Source organism: Podarcis liolepis (genome assembly GCF_965112155.1).
Source record: "Podarcis liolepis genome assembly, chromosome: 3".
Lineage (NCBI taxonomy): Eukaryota > Metazoa > Chordata > Lepidosauria > Squamata > Lacertidae > Podarcis > Podarcis liolepis.
Window position 1 is genome coordinate 19,564,474 of NC_139557.1, and position 19,076 is coordinate 19,583,549.

At 38.3% G+C, this 19,076-nt stretch overlaps 1 protein-coding gene across 1 annotated transcript; it reads right to left on the reverse strand.

Moving 5' to 3' along the window:
• Positions 1–1,667: 1,667 nt before the first annotated feature.
• Positions 1,668–11,320, reverse strand: RAD51AP2 (RAD51 associated protein 2). Its single transcript, XM_083495548.1, has 6 exons — positions 9,935–11,320; positions 8,912–9,003; positions 4,380–7,175; positions 3,688–3,789; positions 3,513–3,563; positions 1,668–1,890 (listed from the first exon to the last, which is right to left on the reverse strand). Exons 3-6 carry the CDS (start codon positions 7,141–7,143, stop codon positions 1,841–1,843), a joined length of 2,967 nt encoding a protein of 988 aa, XP_083351674.1. The 5' UTR covers positions 7,144–7,175; positions 8,912–9,003; positions 9,935–11,320; the 3' UTR covers positions 1,668–1,840.
• Between the last annotated feature and the right edge of the window lie 7,756 nt (positions 11,321–19,076).

A 19,076-nucleotide genomic window follows, 5' to 3' on the forward strand; every position in this document is an offset into this window, starting at 1 on the left:
TTGGAAGTTACATAACATGCTCTAGCTGAGACGCAGAGTTTAGGAATCACTCAGTAAACTGGTCTTAAACACAAAGCAAGGTAAAGTAAGACTATTTAGCTCCTATGTTTCAATGAGACAAACAATGTGATTGTTTTGGAACTGGGTTTGAAGTTATTGGTTCCCATCTAGTTAAAGTCACCTGTGCCTAACAGTGCACTCCTATTCATGTCTACTCAGAAGTAAGTCTCCTTTAGTTTAATGCAACTTACTTCTGAATATACATTTATGGGATTGCACTGCCTCACTAAAAACAACGGAATAAGTTACTCATTCACAACTAACTTTGGTCCAATTGCCTTTAGGATTTTATCACAGATAATACAATTGTTAACACAACTTTGGTGGCATGCTGTGGCAGGGGAAAGACTATCTATAAAGTTTCTGAGATTGGCAGCAGCTGGGAAGGGGAATGGGGTTGCCCATTATGTGAATGTTAATTGTTAATAGGAAGCAATTCTCTTTATTTGTCATTGGCTTTGAATATTCATGAATTGTCAGCTAAGCCACATATGCAACTAAATGTGTGATCCTTATACTAATGGCATGTGCAGTAAAACAACTCTATAGTACCCTGTCATCCCAAATTGAGATATTCTATTTATTTGGATTAAAATAGCTCATGGAATGCGCAAAGGTGAGCAGGCAACAACCTTTATGAGAATTCTTATAAAATGGGGAATACACTGCTAAAACATTTGCCAGAATATGAAAAGTGGGAAAAGTGAATACAATCTTTTCCCCTTCCATTCCCAACTCTGTGACAGGTAGTAGCTCCAAACAACTATTTAGTTGTGCAGAGATTCTAATATGCAGTAGCCATGCATATAGCCTAGTTTGTGCTGATCAAGACACAAGTTCTCTTAAGAAGAATATATGAATATAATAAATAAGGAAGGCTATGGGTTCTTATCCAATGAAGTCACTTCATTCTCACAAGGATGTCTGCTTATGCAACAAAGCTTCTCCCCCCCTCTCCTCCTCCCCTGCACCCCCAAAACCTGTTCTGGGAGTTCCCCAACCCTCCATAGCAGATTATGGGGGTCTTTGCGGATAAAAGAAAAAGTTATGTTGTGCAACAGGAAGTCCTTGTGTGAATGATATGACTTTAAATCATTATTGACCAGTGTATTCTATAATGAATTAAAGCTGATCTACATAATTAAAAATGGCTGATTATTTAATAAAATGCTATAAGCTGCTACATTTTGTTAGTGTACTTTAAGAAACAAGAATAGCTTAAACAAAGACAATGCATTTATCCAATGAATTTGCATCATATTAAATATTAAAGTTTAGAAATTTCACAGAATCCTTATATAAATAAATGCTGTAAAACTACATTATGAAGCACTCATATCTTAGTATATCATTGTACAGGACTTTTATTATTAAAACCTTTTAAACCAAAAAATATTTATAACATATATATAATGTACTAAAAACTGTAAATGGTTTTGGTTCAAAAAGTGCTTTTTAAAACATGGTATATTGAACTATTTCAAATATGGATGAAGTTGTTTTGGCTTAGCTTTCTTTGATAATCCAACTCTTAAAGGACCACGACATGTTTTAAGAGGCTGTACTCTTACAATTCCATCCAATAAAAAATCTGTATAAAAAAATATGAAACTGCATTATGAAAACTGAAAGCACTTTGTATGTGTATCCCTGTCTCACCATAGTTTCTCATTAAGAGAGTTTGAAGTTTTTCTTAGTCCAAGCCAAATCAAGGCTGCAGAATTATGAATACCACCACCACAAATAAATATATGTATATTTTGGTGTGCATCATGGGCATCTATTGTACAGTATCCAAGAGAAATAATACAATCTTCTTCTTCTTCTTACCTAGATCAAATACTGATATTGGAATTTCCAACATTAATATTGTGGTGATAATTACAATTCTTACATACTATATGCATTAGTATATCTACAATATTATTATACATATACAGTCCAAGTTTCCTAAAGTAGCCGGTACATAAACAGATTCATGCAGCAATTCATATAACTGTACACAAACACTTATATTTACAAAATTGTGCTACGGAAATATAGTACTGCAGAGGGCTTGACTGTTCTACACGTATTATACATATAATGTGCCTATTGCTTGTGTATGATTTTGAATATAATTAGCCAGGCTTTCTCTTTTTAAAATAATAATAATAATAATAATAATAATAATAATAATAATAATAATAATAATAATAATTTATTATTTATACCCCACCCATCTGGCTGAGATAATGCACACATGACTCTGACATAAGCAATCATTCAAGAGGTGGTCCAACAACCACAATGCTCAATCAAGTCAGATCTGCCAAATTCCATGTATAAATTCATTTTAAAAGCATTCCTTCCCCCATCCTTAGATAGAAGAGGAAAATGGAATTTTAGCCCTCACTACTCTGATTTTTCCTCCAGATCCCCCATCCCACAGTTGCTTTTAGCTTCATGGGCAGAAAACCACAGGGGGGGGGAGAGGAATGGAAGATGGGAATATGACACAGAGGAGAGCTGTCATCAGGAGAGGGTTGTTATCTGGCCCACAGTACTAATTAGGTGAGGCACAGGTCCCAGATTGGCACACAATGCCCTCCCCCCCCCAAAAAAAAGACCACACTGACCTGCCCCACACAGTATGAGGCAGATTAATAATAATAATAATAATAATAATAATAATAATAATAATAATAATAGTTTGTTTGTTTGTTTGTTTGTTTGTTTGTTTGTACATACATATATACATACCCCACCCATCTGGCTGAGTTTCCCCAGCCTCTCTGGGAGGCTTCCAACAGAATATTAAAAACACGATAAAACACCTAACATTTAAAACTTCCCTTCAGATGTCTTCTAAAAGTCAGGTAGTTGTTTATTTCCTAGACATCTGATGGGAGGGCATTCCACAGGGTGGGTGCCACTACCGAGAAGGCCCTCTGCCTGGTGACTACAATGATGTGACAACAACGGAACTATTGGGAGCTTAAAGTTAACCTCCAATTGTTCCTATTCAAGCTGGGTTCACTGATGGAGCTGATCAGCTGATCTCTGCTTTCAGAAAGTCCTATTTTGATTGGGGGCACTAAGGAATCCCCTAGCCTAGTGCAGCTAAGAGGGCTCACTGTCAGTGCAAATCAACCAACTGATGTTGTCAGAGAGACCTGCTTTCTCTGTTTGCAGATGCAGTGTGAATCCAAACCACGGCTGCAAGCAGACTTCAAAAGACTGAAATCGCCAATCAGGGAACCGAATCTGGGCAGAGGAGCCCTCAGGCAGGGCTGCCCAATTATGAATAACGCTGATTACTTGATTATTTAGGCTAATTTTTCTCCTGAAAAGTTTGTACTTTGGCTCATATTGTAATAAATATCTAATGGAGGAGCAAATACAGTTGACCAAAATGTAGCAAAATAGAGAAGACATTAACCATTTTTATATTCACTCCATATATTTCGTACCTTTTTTGTCATTTCGGTGAGCAAAATATGCTTCATTTTCTACCATTGAACCTGGAACACAAACAAGACAAACAATCCCATATTGCAAAATGTCTACTTGCTGTGATTTACACTGAAAAATAAATATAAGGTAACAACTTTTCTATGGTAAATAACTAAAATCAGAATAATTTACCTCTTTCATTTCTTAAATCGCAGCTTCTTTCTTCCATAAATGTATGAGGTACAAATGCTGGGCTCCAAGTGAAAGGTTGTTTACAAGGAGAATCGCCATGTTCTTAAATGTAAAAAATAAACTCACAATTAGTATTATATTTATTTTTTTAAAGTTGAACTGGTGTTTTGCTCTAGCAAATGCACACTGCACATTACACAGCAAAGTATGATGCCATGCCAGATAACCTTTTGATGCCTTTAATCAGTTATCAGGACCAGAAACAGCACATTGAACCTCCAGACAGCTTCCCGGTCACCAGTACCCTGACCCAGTCTACTCCTGATGCCTACACTTCCCCTATATTTACCATATCTACTCAAAAGTAAGGACTACTGAATTACTCCCAAGTAAGTCGGGATGGGAATGCAACCTTAGTGTCATTCTGTGACACTGTTGAAATCTTAAATGGTGTCCTTCAGCCACGTGACACTGCTGCCAGCTGTCACTTCTGCCCGGTAAGTTGGCCTGGACCAATAGAGAATGGGTCCCACCAAAGCCCCTCAAGCCTGAAACCAGCCCTACTAGTTACTTTGAAAATGTCATCTGCATTAGCACATTCAGAAAGGTCTGACACATCCTTTTCCTCTTGATTCACATGCAACAGAAGGCCAATTCAACTATGTGATCATACTGCATAATAATATAGTTACCTTGAGAGGGTGCATAGAACATTTCTTCATCTGTTACACTCGAAGGACAGTGGTCATGTGGTACTTCTTGCTCTCCAGGACTTTTTATCACTGTGTTCTTAAATAAACTTTCTTCATTCATAGTTGGCTTCATCCCAGTTGTATGCTTTACAATAGTACTGTTCACAGTACTACCAGTAGTGGTGAAGGTCGCATTCGCTTTATTTTCAAAAATATTTCTGGAGTCTTCATCTAGTATGCTGTCAGAATGATTAAATACAAGGGGATCTTTCTCCAAAAAATTTCTGTCCCTACATTTCCACATTTCTTTTCCCACATTTTCCTTACTAATTTCATTAAACATGAAAAGCTCTTCCAGTACCAGATCAAATTGATTTTTCAGTTCAAACTCGTGCCTGCTTTTAATTTCAGAAGATAAATGCTTTTCTATGGCATCTTCAAAATGGCCTTGTTTCATTGTGCATGCAGTCATTGTTAATGTGTCTTTAGAACTAACCCTTTCCCCACATCCATAATTGAAACATAGCGTAGTTATATTCTGAGGTTGGTTTGTTTTGCTTACATAACTCTGCTCAAAAGTTGACTTTTCTTTCTTATCCACATCTTTGGCATTTTGTTTCACAGACGTTAGCTCTGAATTATGTGTGCTGTTTAGTAAAATACTAAATAAATTCAGATTTTCTACTTTTTTAACTATAGGATGTTTCAAGTTCTTAGAGATTCTAGAACTACAAACAGGGTATGGTAAAACACTATTACTATTTTCAAATACAAAGCCACTTAGTTTTCTTTTTTTTCCATGCCGGGAAATCTTGTAACTCTGAGCTTTGACACTCACTGGTCTATTTTGATCTATGCAAATATCATAAGAAACAGTTGAAGTAAAATACTGGTCACCATTATATTTGAGTACATTTCCAGAATTAAGGCCATTAATAGGGAAGTGCATGTTGTTGTCTTCACATGTGTGCCTTTTACTATTGTTGTTTATATCTTTGGGATACTTAGAATTTTTACTTTTGCTTTTCTGTTCCAAAAAAGGATTGCAAATTGTATATAACTGTGGGAGAACACAATTAGAAGTCAATGTATCAGAGCCACTGCAAGTTATTCTTTTATCAGGAACAAAATATCCTTTGCTATCTTTTTTATTATTTTCAACATTAAAGATCACATTTCCTATAAATAAAATTTCCTCTGAATCAGTACTGAGGCAAATTTGTTTATATGTGTCAAATGGATAAAAATTGACTTTCATTTCAGTAGAACCACAGTCTTCACAATTACCATTCCTTGTTTTGTTCATCATTGCTCTGCTACAAGTTCTTCTATATTCTGGGACACGTTTGCTTTTGCTTGTTTGTGCTTTGCTATGTGCTCTTGGAATAAAATGAGAAGCTTTAAATTTTTTAACAGGAAAAGATTTGTTTTCATTGAAGAATTTTCCAGTTCTCTTTTGTATATTTGGTTCCATTGTACTCACCATTGGAAGATTTGATTGTTGAATACTGCACTTCCCAAATTTGAGTGGAGCTGAAGTCAAATAGTTAAATAATCTGAAGTTTGCTGACAGGTTGTGCACTGTAGGACTACACAACCTCCCCCCCCATAAAGTAGAGCAGCGAAAATCATTCTCTGGGAAAATGTGTTTGTTAGAAATTATAAGTTGCCTTGCCATTTGTTCTTTTTCATTACCAACTACTGAAAAGCTACCATCTTCTAGAGTATATCTGGAAAATTCAAAGTGTTCCATGGTACTGGTGCCATTGGATATTTCCCTTTGTTGGGTATTGAGCAGAAAAAAATGACTGAATATTGAGGCATTCTTTTCAACTGCAGTGCTGCAATCATGTAAAAATAACTCAAAAGCAGCACATTTTACTAATTTGGTATTTACAACTCCACAGCTTCTTGAATAAGATATATACATGTGCTTATATACTTTGTTCCTTCTTAAGTTATTCTTTGCCAAGGCACTTGTTTGCTTTTTGCGGAATAAAATATTTTCATCCTCACCCACATTTTTATATTCATATAAGAACGATCCAATGTTTGATTTTCTTCCTTTCATAAAATTGCCAGCTAACAAACATAGCAGTGGGATTTTGTCACTGATGCTTCCACCATCTGCAACTGGTTTGGGAATATGGTTTTTTTCTCCATGTACATGATGACAACCTGTGCCATTTTCATTAGTTTGAAATGCTGGCACATCTGTAAGTAAATATTCTTGTCTTGCAACAATATTTTCTGCCAAGATATCGTAAGAAAGTATATTTACTGATGGTAACGCAATCTCCTTTGAAATGTTGCCACTGTCTATTGATTTTTCTTTTTCTTTAGCAAAAATGGTCCAAGGCTTAGGTTTTGTGACCAATGAATTAATATTTTCATTAAATTCAGAACCAGAATCTTTTAAATTGCTACAGTAATCATTTTCAAGTGCCCATTTTTCTATGAATAGTGTATTTCCTAACAATCTGGAATGCAAATGGGCATTCATACAAAGTCTAAAACGTAGATCCTGTCTTAAGCTGGTTTTTGTGCTGTTTTTCTCTTGCAATTCCAAATCGTTTTGACTAAAATCCCAAAAACCTTCAGGAAAACCTAGATGTGTGTCTGGTGATTTCTTTTCTGCATAGCATAAACTTTTAAGCAGCTGCCTCTGCTCATTTGAGCTCACTTGACTATCTGTTTTGAGTTTCTTTGGCCATGGTTCTTCCATCTCTTCTGATATGGATAGAAGTGTTTGTAAACTTTCCATGTTCAGTTCTGAGTAACAAAACTTGATGAGACCTTTTCTGAAATTTAAACCAACTTATAATTAAAATTATGCAAACTATTTGTGTATTTTAAGCATTAGCAACATACATTTAACAAAATGCATTTTGAGTAACATGGTGCTCTCTTATTCATGTTTATCATTTTTCCATATGAGACAATAGCAATGACATCATTTTCATTTGATCTTCAGTTACCATAGGAGTGTGCTAAAAGATGAAAAATATAATTACAGAGCTTTTAAAGAAAAGTACTAAACATAGTTACTTGGAATAAGAGGCCACACATTTAAAGTAAACTTATTTCCCCATAAACTTGCTTAGGGCCACAGCACTAGGCATGATTCATTTCTTGAAAAAAGAAAAAAGCAATGATCAGTATTTCAGTCATTCAGCATGGTAGGCTTTACTTCTCTGTTTACTTTTTTACATTTTAAGAACAGAAATATACAGTAGTTCCAGTGTTTTTTTTAAGGGGGGCACTAAAGGGTATGCAGTAACAGCACATCTTTTTTGATGTTAAAAAGTGTGGCCCTTACTGTAACAACTTCATGGTGAGTACCGGCAACTATTTTTCTCGAAAAAAAGCCCTGAGTGGTTCCACCACTATTCGTGAAAATCTTAATTTAAGTTTGGAGTGAGGGATATCCCAGAGTACTCTCTAATGTGGAGAAAGCCATAGTTTTTTGCAATAAACAGAGGGCACAGCTGCAAATAAAACGTTTTAAATGTGTTGTAAAGTGCAATATACAAATGTGACACTAGATGGTGTCAGTGAGCTACGCAAAATTCAATGTGTTTTTCAAAACTTTTTTTTTTTTAAAGCATTTCCATGACATTTTTTATATTTGTGTGGATTCCACCAGAGAAGGCCACACATAGTTCCCATATTGCAATAAAAATGGAAGAGAGTCTTCCCATTACTGATCGGTATAGCTACTATAGTAACATGGAGTGGGCTAAAACTGCATACCCCATGTAAAAGGTAAAGGGACCCCTGACCATTAGGTCCAGTTTTGGCCGACTCTGGGGTTATGGCACTCATCTCGCTTTATTGGCTGAGGGAGCTGGCGTACAGCTTCCGTGTCATGTGGCCAGCATGACTAAGCCGCTTCTGGTGAACCAGAGCAGCGCACGGAAATGCCGTTTACCTTCCCGCCGGAGCGGTACCTATTTATCTACTTGCACTTTGACATGCTTTTGAACTGCTAGGTTGGCAGGAGCAGGGGCCGAGCAATGGGAGCTCACCCCGTCGCGGGGATTCGAACCGCCAAACTTCTGATCGGCAAGCCCTAGGCTCTGTGGTTTAACCCACAGCACCACCCACGTCCCTATACCCCATGTAGATGGTAGCTAATAGCTCTTGGTCACTGTGGGTTGAGAACATCACCAGCACACAATGGGCACTGTTAACCACTTTCTGAAAACAGCCCCAAGTATATTTGCTTAATTCAAATGGGCCTTCTGGCTGATAGCGCTTTTAGCCATTCCCTGCATACTCCATCATGTGTCCCTACTTATGAAACCTGAAAGAGTGCTTCTTCCCATGCTAATCTAACCCACATTTTGAGACTAACAGAAGGTCTCTGTTTCAGATACCTTCAGAAAGTCCTATTTCAGATACTTCCTCTATCAGGGGTGCAGTACTCAGCAATGGAAGAGAGGACTTTTTAGCTGGCTTCAGAACATCCTAGAGTAGCTTTCATGGCACTATTGTTGAAGAATAGTATAAAAATGTTTTAAATACGTAACCTTTCACACAAATCAAGAGTTCAGGAATAACGGTGCTATTACTCTTCAGTCACTGCAAACTTCTGATCCTTCCTCTCTGCAGTTTTGTTTTGCTTTTAAAAAAGAGACATTAAAAAACATTTAATTGCACTGACTGGCTGAGGCATGCATTCTACAATGAAATAAAATGTCCTTGTACTGTAATAACGTAATGCAAGACATATTGAAACCATACTGGGTTGGATTTAGAGTAAGTGTGTTGCACTTAGTTCCTGTTCAATTCAATCGGGCAAGTTAGCGGTGACTAATTTTTCACATCGATTGCAATAGCACATAGGCGCAACTGATTTGAAGCACAATCTTATGTGTGTTACTGGAAGTAAGCTTCATTTTCTTTTAATGGGGCTTACTCCCTAGTAAGTGTGTTTAGGACTACTGCCTCAGTCCTGGCCTAGCTCATTGGTTATAAATGAATTTAATTAATTAATTAAGCATTAATATTCCGATAGCATTTTAAGAAGCGGTTTCTGTGAAATTATTTGACCCTGAATTCTGGTTCTTCTGATAACATTTGAAAAGTAAACTGCTTGTCTGAAAATGAAATATAACGTTGTTGCACCACTATTTGTCTACTAAAAAAAATCTCAACAACATTTAGGGTGTCCTGGTTTTTACTTTTTGAAATACGGCAACCCTAGAACACCCACATTGTTATGTTACTGTGCTGAGGTAAAAAAAAATAAGAGAGAAAGGAACAAGGGAATTCCGCCATGGGGCATTTGTTGTAACACCTTCACTGTTCTCTGGGCTTTCATGGATTCTTGTTACCAAATGCTACTTGTTGCATAGGGTGTCCATATTTCAAAAAGTAAAATTCCTAACACCCACAAAGTTCTTGAGCTTTTTTTTTTTTTTTTAAAGAAGGCCGCAAAACGTCTGCGTTTTCCCTGACATTTTGCCAGTTTGGCAAAATTGCCCGCCCCGCCGCCCCCCTGACACCATTTTTATGCCCGAAAACCAGGACATGGCAGGAATTTTTCTGACGTATGGCAAGCCTCTTGTTGCAGAACCTGGGACAATTTAAACCAGCTGCCTCCTCAGCCAGCTCCTTCTCCGCCTCAGAATTGAGGAATTCAGTTTCACCATGTTTTACTTCTATAAGGGCAATGGTGCAGCCTCTGAAGCAAGAACAGAACAAGAATGAAACTCAATCCCCCTCAAAAAACCCAAAACTCAGTGGACAGATTGTGAGGAGGAACCTGCAAAAAATAACCTTTTCAGGCATCATAGCAATTTATTGTGATCACTTCTTGGCAGATGAGGCTAAGAGATTTGGAGCATGATCCCCTCCCTCTAATTGTGACAGTTCCTGAGTAATATAAAAAATAAATAAATTCCTGAGTAATATAAATGTACCATGAAGATGCCCCCCCCATAGTAGTTTGTAATCTTTTTTTTCATGTAATGTGATTCTTTTTGCATATTTGTGTGCATAGAAATTGAGATTGCATTACTCTGGAACTAAACTATCCCTTCCCTTTTTATACACAAAAGTCTACATGCCGATGGTTCAAAATTGAGGTGCTATTATAATGTCGAGTTTGCTTGGTTATTTATATAGTCTCTGAGCATACTTATACAAACAGAGTTGGTTAGAGATAAATATATAGAAGTGCACAGGTAATCCTGGTGTTGCGATGTACAGGAATTGTGGCTTTTAGAAACCGTGTGTACTCTGAGGCGGCGGTGCCCTTTCTGGAAACAGCCAGACTTTGCGTCGGTCTTACAAAAAAACTTCCAACTTTTATGTTCCTTCAGACCCTTGACCCCTGTCCTCCCCAAGACTGGAAGTTATGACCTTTCATAGAAAACAATAGCCAGAAATGCAAGATGGCACTGCTAGCTGTGGTCGAGCAACACCTCGCCCACCCGAGGGGGGGGGGTCAGCAAAAAGAGGGATTTTATTACTTCTAAGTGGAAGCCAAAATAAAAAAGGGAAAAAAGGGGGTGCATAAAAGCACCCTGAAGATCCGTCTTCAAGCAATGACTGCTCGGATTATTATTTCTCTGTGTTTCTACTGCCTCCAGCATGAGGACTCATTTAGGCGGGAAAACGTCGTGAGGCGTTTGGCGACACAGGAGGAGGGACAGAAAATGGGGACTTTGCCCTAAGCTGCAATCCTGTACACAGTTACATGGGAGTTAATCCTATTTAACTCAGTGGGGCTCAAATTCAGATTAATGTGAAACGAAGGCTCTTGTCCCCCCGCCCTTCTGTTCGGAAAAAAATTAAGCGCAAGCACCATCATGGTGTGTGTGTGTGTGGAGGGTAATCTTCCCTCTTTCCTCACAAAGAGAAAAGTTGTGACAATTAAGCACCTGGTTTCTATGTAGTTGTTTTTAAACACAAATTTTATTTTTCTCTTACGAAACCCCCCCCCCCATAAATCATAAAACCTGACAGGAATGACAAAAAAAGTTGGTATTCCCCCCCCCCCCAATAGTGACCCATTTTTCCTTCATGTTTTTAGCGTCTTTTACTTGGGAGTAATTCTCAGTGGGACTTCCCCCCCAAAAAAGTGGGTAGAAGATGGCCGTTGTAGTTGAGGAGTTTCTCCTCCAATATTTCCTGCTTGGAAGAATCAGTTTGAAAGAAAAGCAGGCCTTTCGCTTTCCTTCCATCTTCTCTGTCAGAAGATTTGTTGAAGGGAAACATGGCTTAGGCTGCAAGCCTGTGTCCACTTACTTGAGAGTAAACCACACTGGACCTCTGTGGGACTTACACCTGAGTAAACATTTATAGGATAGGGCTGACTGGGGATTTTGACCATGTTACTATTGCTCACAGTTCCAAAATATAAAGCTTCCATGTTCTATTTTCTGTGCCCGTTTTATTTATCTTTCTACTTTTGTGCTTCATGTCACATTTTGAAAAGGGGGTGGGGGTGGAGCAGAGAGAACATGTTCATTTCTTTAAATTTAGTTTGGGACTCTCAAATCCCGAATTCAGCTGGTCCAGTATGTAATGTTTATTCACTTAAAACCAAAGATCATTGCATTAATCCTGAACAAATGGCATTCTGCTAAAATAAGTGCCCTCTGAACTTCATTAACAGTAAAAGCCATATCTAGCGCATGCCTGATCCTTTAGCGGCTCTCAGCAAAATGCTGTCTGTTTGGATCTGTTTTTAATTTATAATGTATTAATAATGAATACGTGGAGTTTTTTTCCATATAATACAATTATGCATTTTGCTATTACCAAAGGTATTGTACAAAGCAAGTGGTTAAGGCGTATGTCCTTAGAAACAGCTTAGTATCCAGTCGCAGATCCCCTAAAGGCTTTTTGCTGACCTAAGTGAATTAAAGAGGCTGTACCGCTAAATATGTGTGCTAAATATGTATAATGTACAGATCGGAAGCTGTGGTCTCCTGGAAATGATGGGCTGTAAGTGAGATCCTCTTAATTTTCAGATCTCATGGCCAATAGTCATGGTCAGGGATGGTGGAAATTGGGAATCCAACATTTGGTGGGTCATATTAGAGAGGGCAGGATAGAAACATTTTAATAAATTATACAGGGCAGGATAGAAATGTTTTAATAAATTGTACAGGGCAGGATAGAAATATTTAAATAAATTAATAAAGCTAGATCAAGGAATACCCACAAGCTGCATACATGCCGTTCCCATCAACAATCTTTATTGTTGTATGAATTTTGTGGTTTTTCATAAAACACTCTTAAATTTGGATCATTCCTCCGCAAAACAAATACCACTTTGGAAGGCAGGACAGGATATAAATTCAACAAATAAATATCACAGGGATTCTAGAAAGAAATTAAACCTGCATGAAAAGGCATTCTATGTAGCAATGCAATTCAAACTAAGCAGGATTGTAAAAATATTTTAAGTGAAGAAAAACAGAAAATGTAACACACCCAACAAAAAATTCGTTGCAAAGCTTAGTCTTCTGGCACAATTTTAGGTCATATTGTTCTTGACAGAGAGGCACAGTATTTTCATGGTGTTTATTCTGTGCTTAAAATTAATTTCTTCAATCAAAGTACATCACAATCTTAGGATTCATGTTTCGTTTTGCTGCTTTAGAAAGACCAACCTGCCAGCACTGGTGAAAAGTATTTAGTCCGCAAAGTGCTTTTGGTCTGACGTCGTTTCTCTCGATGGGTTATGTTTGTACTTGCTTATGTTTGGATAAGAGAATAAACTTGAGGTATATCCTCTGGCCTGAACCCACAGATCATGGGGTATTCAATGTGCTGCTCCCCCAAGATGGGTTATCTTCTTCTTCTTCTTCTTTTTCTTCTTCTTCTTCTCCTTCTCACAATACCTATTGTACTTTTGCAAGGTTATCTTCTTCTTTTCTTCTTCATTCAATTTATATACCACCCTATACCAGGGGGTCTCAGGGTGGTTCACAGAATAAGATCAATATATAAAACCTCAAAATACATAATAAAAATAAAAACAACCCAATAGGTCCCCCCTTGGAATGTCACATGTAGTTCCTTGGTAATAAAAGAACGTTCAACTGAATACTGTGCCAGGATTGGGCACATACCTAAGTAGGTTTTTTTGCAAAATATTTAGTAAGCTCTCTTCTGGCCAAATTACTTAATAAAATAAAAGAAGGGGGATCAGTTATTAGTTCTCGGAGACGAACAAGGATTATAGTCTTAGTGAAAGCCAATAAAGATAATTAAGTAGTGGCATTTTATCGCCCTATCTCCCTGGTAACAACTTCACTTCCATGTTTTACTAGCCTCCTAGTGGAACAATTGGTAAATATAGCCTCTAATTACATGCACAAAGATCATGTATGGTTTGTAAGGAAAAGATAAACAGCCTATCTGAAGACAACTTAATACAAGGAAATATACAAACAACCATTAGCAATGCTCCCTTGGGATGCCATTAAGGTGCTTGATAAATTGGAATGGAAGTGTTAATTTGAATTGTTGAAAGAGCGGATATCAGCAATTAGTTTGTGTATCTTATGAGTGCTTGTATCAGAATGGAAAGCAGTGTTTGAAGATTAGAGGAATTGAATGTGTTGAATGGGGCAGCAAAAAAAGGCTCCCCCCTCATTATTTGTCCTGGCTAAAGAACCTCTAGCAAAGGGGTTAGAATAAACCTGACAAATAAAAAGATTGGTATCCCTGAGGAAACAATAGGTACACAACAAAATTAGCAAATTAATTTTAAAATATCCGGAGTTCTTCACTTTAATATGAATCCCGATGGTAAAAAGTTACAGGAATCATTGGGTTTTAAAATGGGCACATTCCCAAAAATGTATTGGAGTGATCATTCCTAAAATCTGAAAATTACAAACGTCTAACAAGCAACGAAAGAAAAGCTATATAGGTAAATGGTCAAAGGGAACTGTGCCATGATTAAAATTCATGTTGTCTTTTTAAACAAGATTGTAGTAGATTGGCAGCCCTTAACAAGCAGAAACACTAGGGACAGCATATGTATTTGACAACCTGATGTGTTAGTGTTTCTTGGATACCCTTATGATATATTTATTCTGTATTATACAGGCGTTCTCCCCCCCCCCCACTTACACACAAGCAACCCACTTCCGACCATGTACACTAATAATAATAATAATAATAATAATAATAATAATAATAATAATAAATTTATTTATACCCCGCCCTCCCCAGCCAAGGCCGGGCTCAGAGCGGCTATATGGTGGTAGGAAATAAATAAATATTTTAATTCAAATCCGGAAATGGCAGGAGAGAGCTGGAGAGTCCTTGTGGCACATAAAGTTTTGAACCTTCATTTCTGGCCTGGTTGTTTATTCTGGTATTCTAGCATTCCTTTATCGTAAAGAAAAGTTCCAGTGCTTTGTGTCTCAGCCCTGATCCAACTGGGCAGGCACAGCAATGTTGTTATTTAAAATTTACAACCCAGTTCTGCCTCAGAATTTGTGAAAAATGGTTGGGAAGGATCACTGTAGTGAAAATGGCCATATCTCTATGGTTCCCCACAAAACAATATACTTTAGAGAATTGCCTAAATAGCAAAAGAGAAGAATAAAGGATGTCATAGGGCAAGAAATCAAGAATTAGAAATAGGGAATCAATTCATGGGGGCCTAGGAATCTCAGGTTTGAAACATTGCCATGATGCTTGCAAGCACCAATATACTGGCCATTATACAAGATGATAAAAACAAATCTTGACTGTCAGTTGAATATCCTATGAAGATAGACCATAAAATTAGGAGTTTACCTTTTCTGGTACATTGTCTCATGGAAAGCATGATATAAAAAAAATCATTAATGAATAACAGTGCTGTTACTACAAACATGGACAGGGGTTATATTTTCAGTGTTGTGAAATATCTGCAGTTTGTCCCACGGCAAGCAGTTGTACTTACTTTAGGAGAGGATGTGAGCAATACACAATGCAAAGATTTTTTTTTTTTAATCCTTGGCCTTCCATCAAAGGCATCCAAAAGTCTATGGTATTTGCAAAAAAAACCTATTAGGCGTGAATAAATAAGCCAGTGACACAGTGTTGCTGAACTAGATTAAACAATTTTTTGCAAAATGTTTTTTCTACAGTGGTTTTCTTGTATCAGTTTTACAAAACCTCAAAGACAAACATGGTTTTTTATGTAGGTAGTTTTCTTTAATTTTTCTCTTAATTAATCCACAACAGCGAAGCAGCAGTTTATCATATCGTTTCTCACAGCAGGAATTGATAATACAGTTCCCAGGCCAACATTAACTGCCAACAACTCAAAAAAAGGCACATTAATTTAGATTGCATTATTTTTGGAACTAGACTATTCCTTCCGTTTTCATACACAAAAGTTTCCATGCAAATGGTTTGATTCCACTGACATTTGCAGTTAACTGAAAACCAAGTGGATTCTACCAAAGGAAAAATCCTATGGGAAGAAGTGTAGCTGGTATAGAACAGGACAGTTCATGTCATGACAATAATTTTTCATTGTGAACACCATGCATCTGTCATGGCTATTGTTTTCCACACACACACACACACACACATATATATATAATTTTCATTTTTTAAACAGTCTTCTTATACATTCACATCCTTTCAAACTTTACACTCCTCAGACTTCCCCCCACACCCCTGGTTTTCAATCCCCCCCCCATTTTTTTTTTACATCTAATTACATTTTTCTAATCCATTTTATCTCCTGTTTTACTTTGACTCATATTACAACAATCCTGCTAACATTTTTAAGCATATACAGTGGGCTTTCAGATACTCTATAAACTTTTTTCTCTCTTGACTGAATTTCATGTCATCTTGGTGCCTGATCCTCACGGTCATCTTTGCCATTTCAGCATAGTCCATCATCTTCGTTATCCATTCTTCTTTAGTTGGCACTTTCTCTTCCTTCCACTTCTGGGCAAGTAGCATTCTTGTGGCTGTTGTCGCATACATAGAGTCTTTTTAAATCTTTTGATATTTCATCCCCTGTTAACCCTAGTAAGGAGGCTTCTAGTTTTTTTGATAAAAGTTATCTTAAACATTTTTTTCAATTCATTATATATCATTTCCCAGAAGTCTTTTTCTATTTTACATGTCCACCACATGTGGTAAAAAGTACCTTCTTTATCTTTATGCTTCCAACGTACGTTGGAGGTGTTTTATACATTTTCGCTAATTCTACTGGAATCAAATACCAACGGCACATCATTTTCATGTAGTTTTCTTTCAATATACAACAAGCCATAAATATGTTTTCCAGACAAAGTTATGGTTTTGATGCAATGGTGGTTTTGACTCTAAAGTCCCTAATGATTTAGGCTTTATATACTTACATAAATCCTCTTCTCTAATTACAATCTCTAGGGTCAACTGAGGATGCATTCTTATACCCACATAGCTGGAAGTAAGTCACCTTTGTAGTTACATTGCTCTAAGTCCTTATAACAAAAGTTTGCAAGGATGTGTATAGGGGAAGAGACACACACACTAAGAACCATTCTCTACTATTGGTCCATAATTATGGAATTCTCTCCGATTGGAAAATCGAGGATTTGTTTGCCCTAGCTGTCAGCATGTGGTAGAAGAGCCATTGTGGTGTAGCATTTAGAGTGCTGGTTGGACTGGGAGACCAGGGTTCAAATTCCAACTCAGCCATGAAGTTTACTGGGTATTCTTGGGCCAGTCTCAGCCTTTCAGCTTAACCTAACTTACCAGGGTTGTTGTGAGAGTAAAACGGGAAAGGAAAGAGCTGTTTATACTACCATGAGCTCTTTGGAGGAAAGATATTAATAAATAATAATAATAATGAAATAATTAAAAGAAAACAGTGGAAATAGTAAAGAGTCCAAAGAGATGAGGGGGTTGTTAGCAGCTCGCTAGCATCCAAACTTAATTAGTCTTGATGCTTTGTTTTACAACGATGCTCTATTTTGTGTTATTTACTTATATTATTTGTTAAGCAGCTCTGAAAGCATTTAGATCATTTTAAAGGCATGTTCTGTCCCTTGGAAACATTAATATACATTGGGACGCAGGTGGCGCGGTGGGTTAAACCACAGAGCCTAGGACTTGCCGATCAGAAAGTTGGCGGTTCGAATCCCCGCGATGGGGTGAGCTCCCATTGCTCAGTCCCTGCTCCTGCCAACCTAGCAGTTCGAAAGCATGTCAAAGTGCAAGTAGATAAATTGGTACCGCTCGGGTGGGAAGGTAAACGGCGTTTCCATGTGCCAGAAGCGGCTTAGTCATGCTGGCCACATGACCCGGAAGCTGTATGCCAGCTCCCTCGGCCAATAAAGCGAGATGAGCTCCAGAGTCGGCCACGACTGGACCTAATGGTCAGGGGTCCCTTTACCTTTACCTTACATTAATATAATGAAGGTTTGAAAACTGCTATTATAGTAAGCTAGTTCTAGTTACCCAGTGCATTCTACATTTAAAGTTACTTTAAAAGAGTAATGGCCTTGTTCAAAGAATCCTGGGAAATTTAATAATAATAATAATAATAGTAATTTTTATTTATACACCGCCCTCCCCAGCCAAGGCCGGGCTCAGAGCGGCTTACAAGCAATAATAAAAACAAGTTAAATGATTACAACTTAAAAACAAAATTAAAAATACAACATTAAAATATTGAAACATTAAAATATTAAAATGTAGCCTCATCGCAGGAGGAGAAGGAAAAGAAAAAAGAGAGGGAGGGAATCAAATTGGCTCCAAGACAAAGGCCAAGCGGAACAACTCTGTCTTATGGGCCCTGCGGAAAAAAATCAGATCCTGCAGGGCCCTGGTCTCATGAGGCAGAGCATTCCACCAGATGGGAGCCAGAGTTGAAAAGGCCCTGGCTCTGGTTGAAGCCAATCTAATTTCCTTAGGGCCCGGGACCACTAGGGTGTTGCTATTTATAGACCTTGAGGCTCTTCGTGGGGCATACCGGGAGAGGCGGTCCCGTAGGTACGAGGGTCCCAGGCCGTGAAGGGCTTTAAAGGTCAAAAGCAGCACCTTAAATCTGATCCTGTATTCCACCGGGAGCCAGTGCAGCTTGAAAAGCACTGGGTGAATATGCTCCCATGGCAGAGACCCCGTGAGGAGCCTCGCTGCAGCATTCTGCACCCGCTGGAGTTTCTGGGACAGCTTCAAGGGCAGCCCCGCGTAGAGCGAATTACAGTAGTCAAGCCTGGAGATGACCGTCGCATGGATCACTGTGGCCAGGTTGGTCCCAGGTAAGGGACCAACTGCTTGATGCGGCGAAGGTGGAAAAATGTCGCCTTGGCTGTTGCTGTAACTTGCGCCTCCATGGAAAGGGAGGCGTCAAGGATTACACCCAAACTCTTAACGGAAGGCAATGGCACTAATTGGGCCCCCGCCATCCTGACCCAGCCATAGGACCTCTGTCTTCGAAGGATTTAGTTTCAATCGGCTCCCACAAAACCATCCAGCCACAGCTTCCAAGCATCTCGTCAGTGCGTTCGGGGCCGAGTCAGTGTGGCCATCCATCAGCAGATAGAGCTGAGTGTCATCAGCATATTGGTGACAACCCAGCCCAAAGCTCCGGATAATCTGGGCAAGGGGGCGCATAAAGATGTTAAAAAGCATTGGGGAGAGGATTGCGCCCTGCGGCACTCCACAAACCAAGGAGTGGCGCGACGACATTTCCCTCCCTAGTGCCACCCTCTGTCCCCGACC

Coding starts and splice junctions, on each gene's coding strand:
- RAD51AP2 (XM_083495548.1), bottom strand. CDS start 7,143: ATGGAAAGTTTACAAACACTTCTATCCATATCAGAAGAGATGGAAGAA. Junction 3,790..4,379: donor GTTCTATGCACCCTCTCAAG/GTAACTATATTA, acceptor TTTACATTTAAG/AACATGGCGATTCTCCTTGT. Junction 1,891..3,512: donor TCACCGAAATGACAAAAAAG/GTACGAAATATA, acceptor TATTTGATCTAG/GTAAGAAGAAGAAGAAGATT.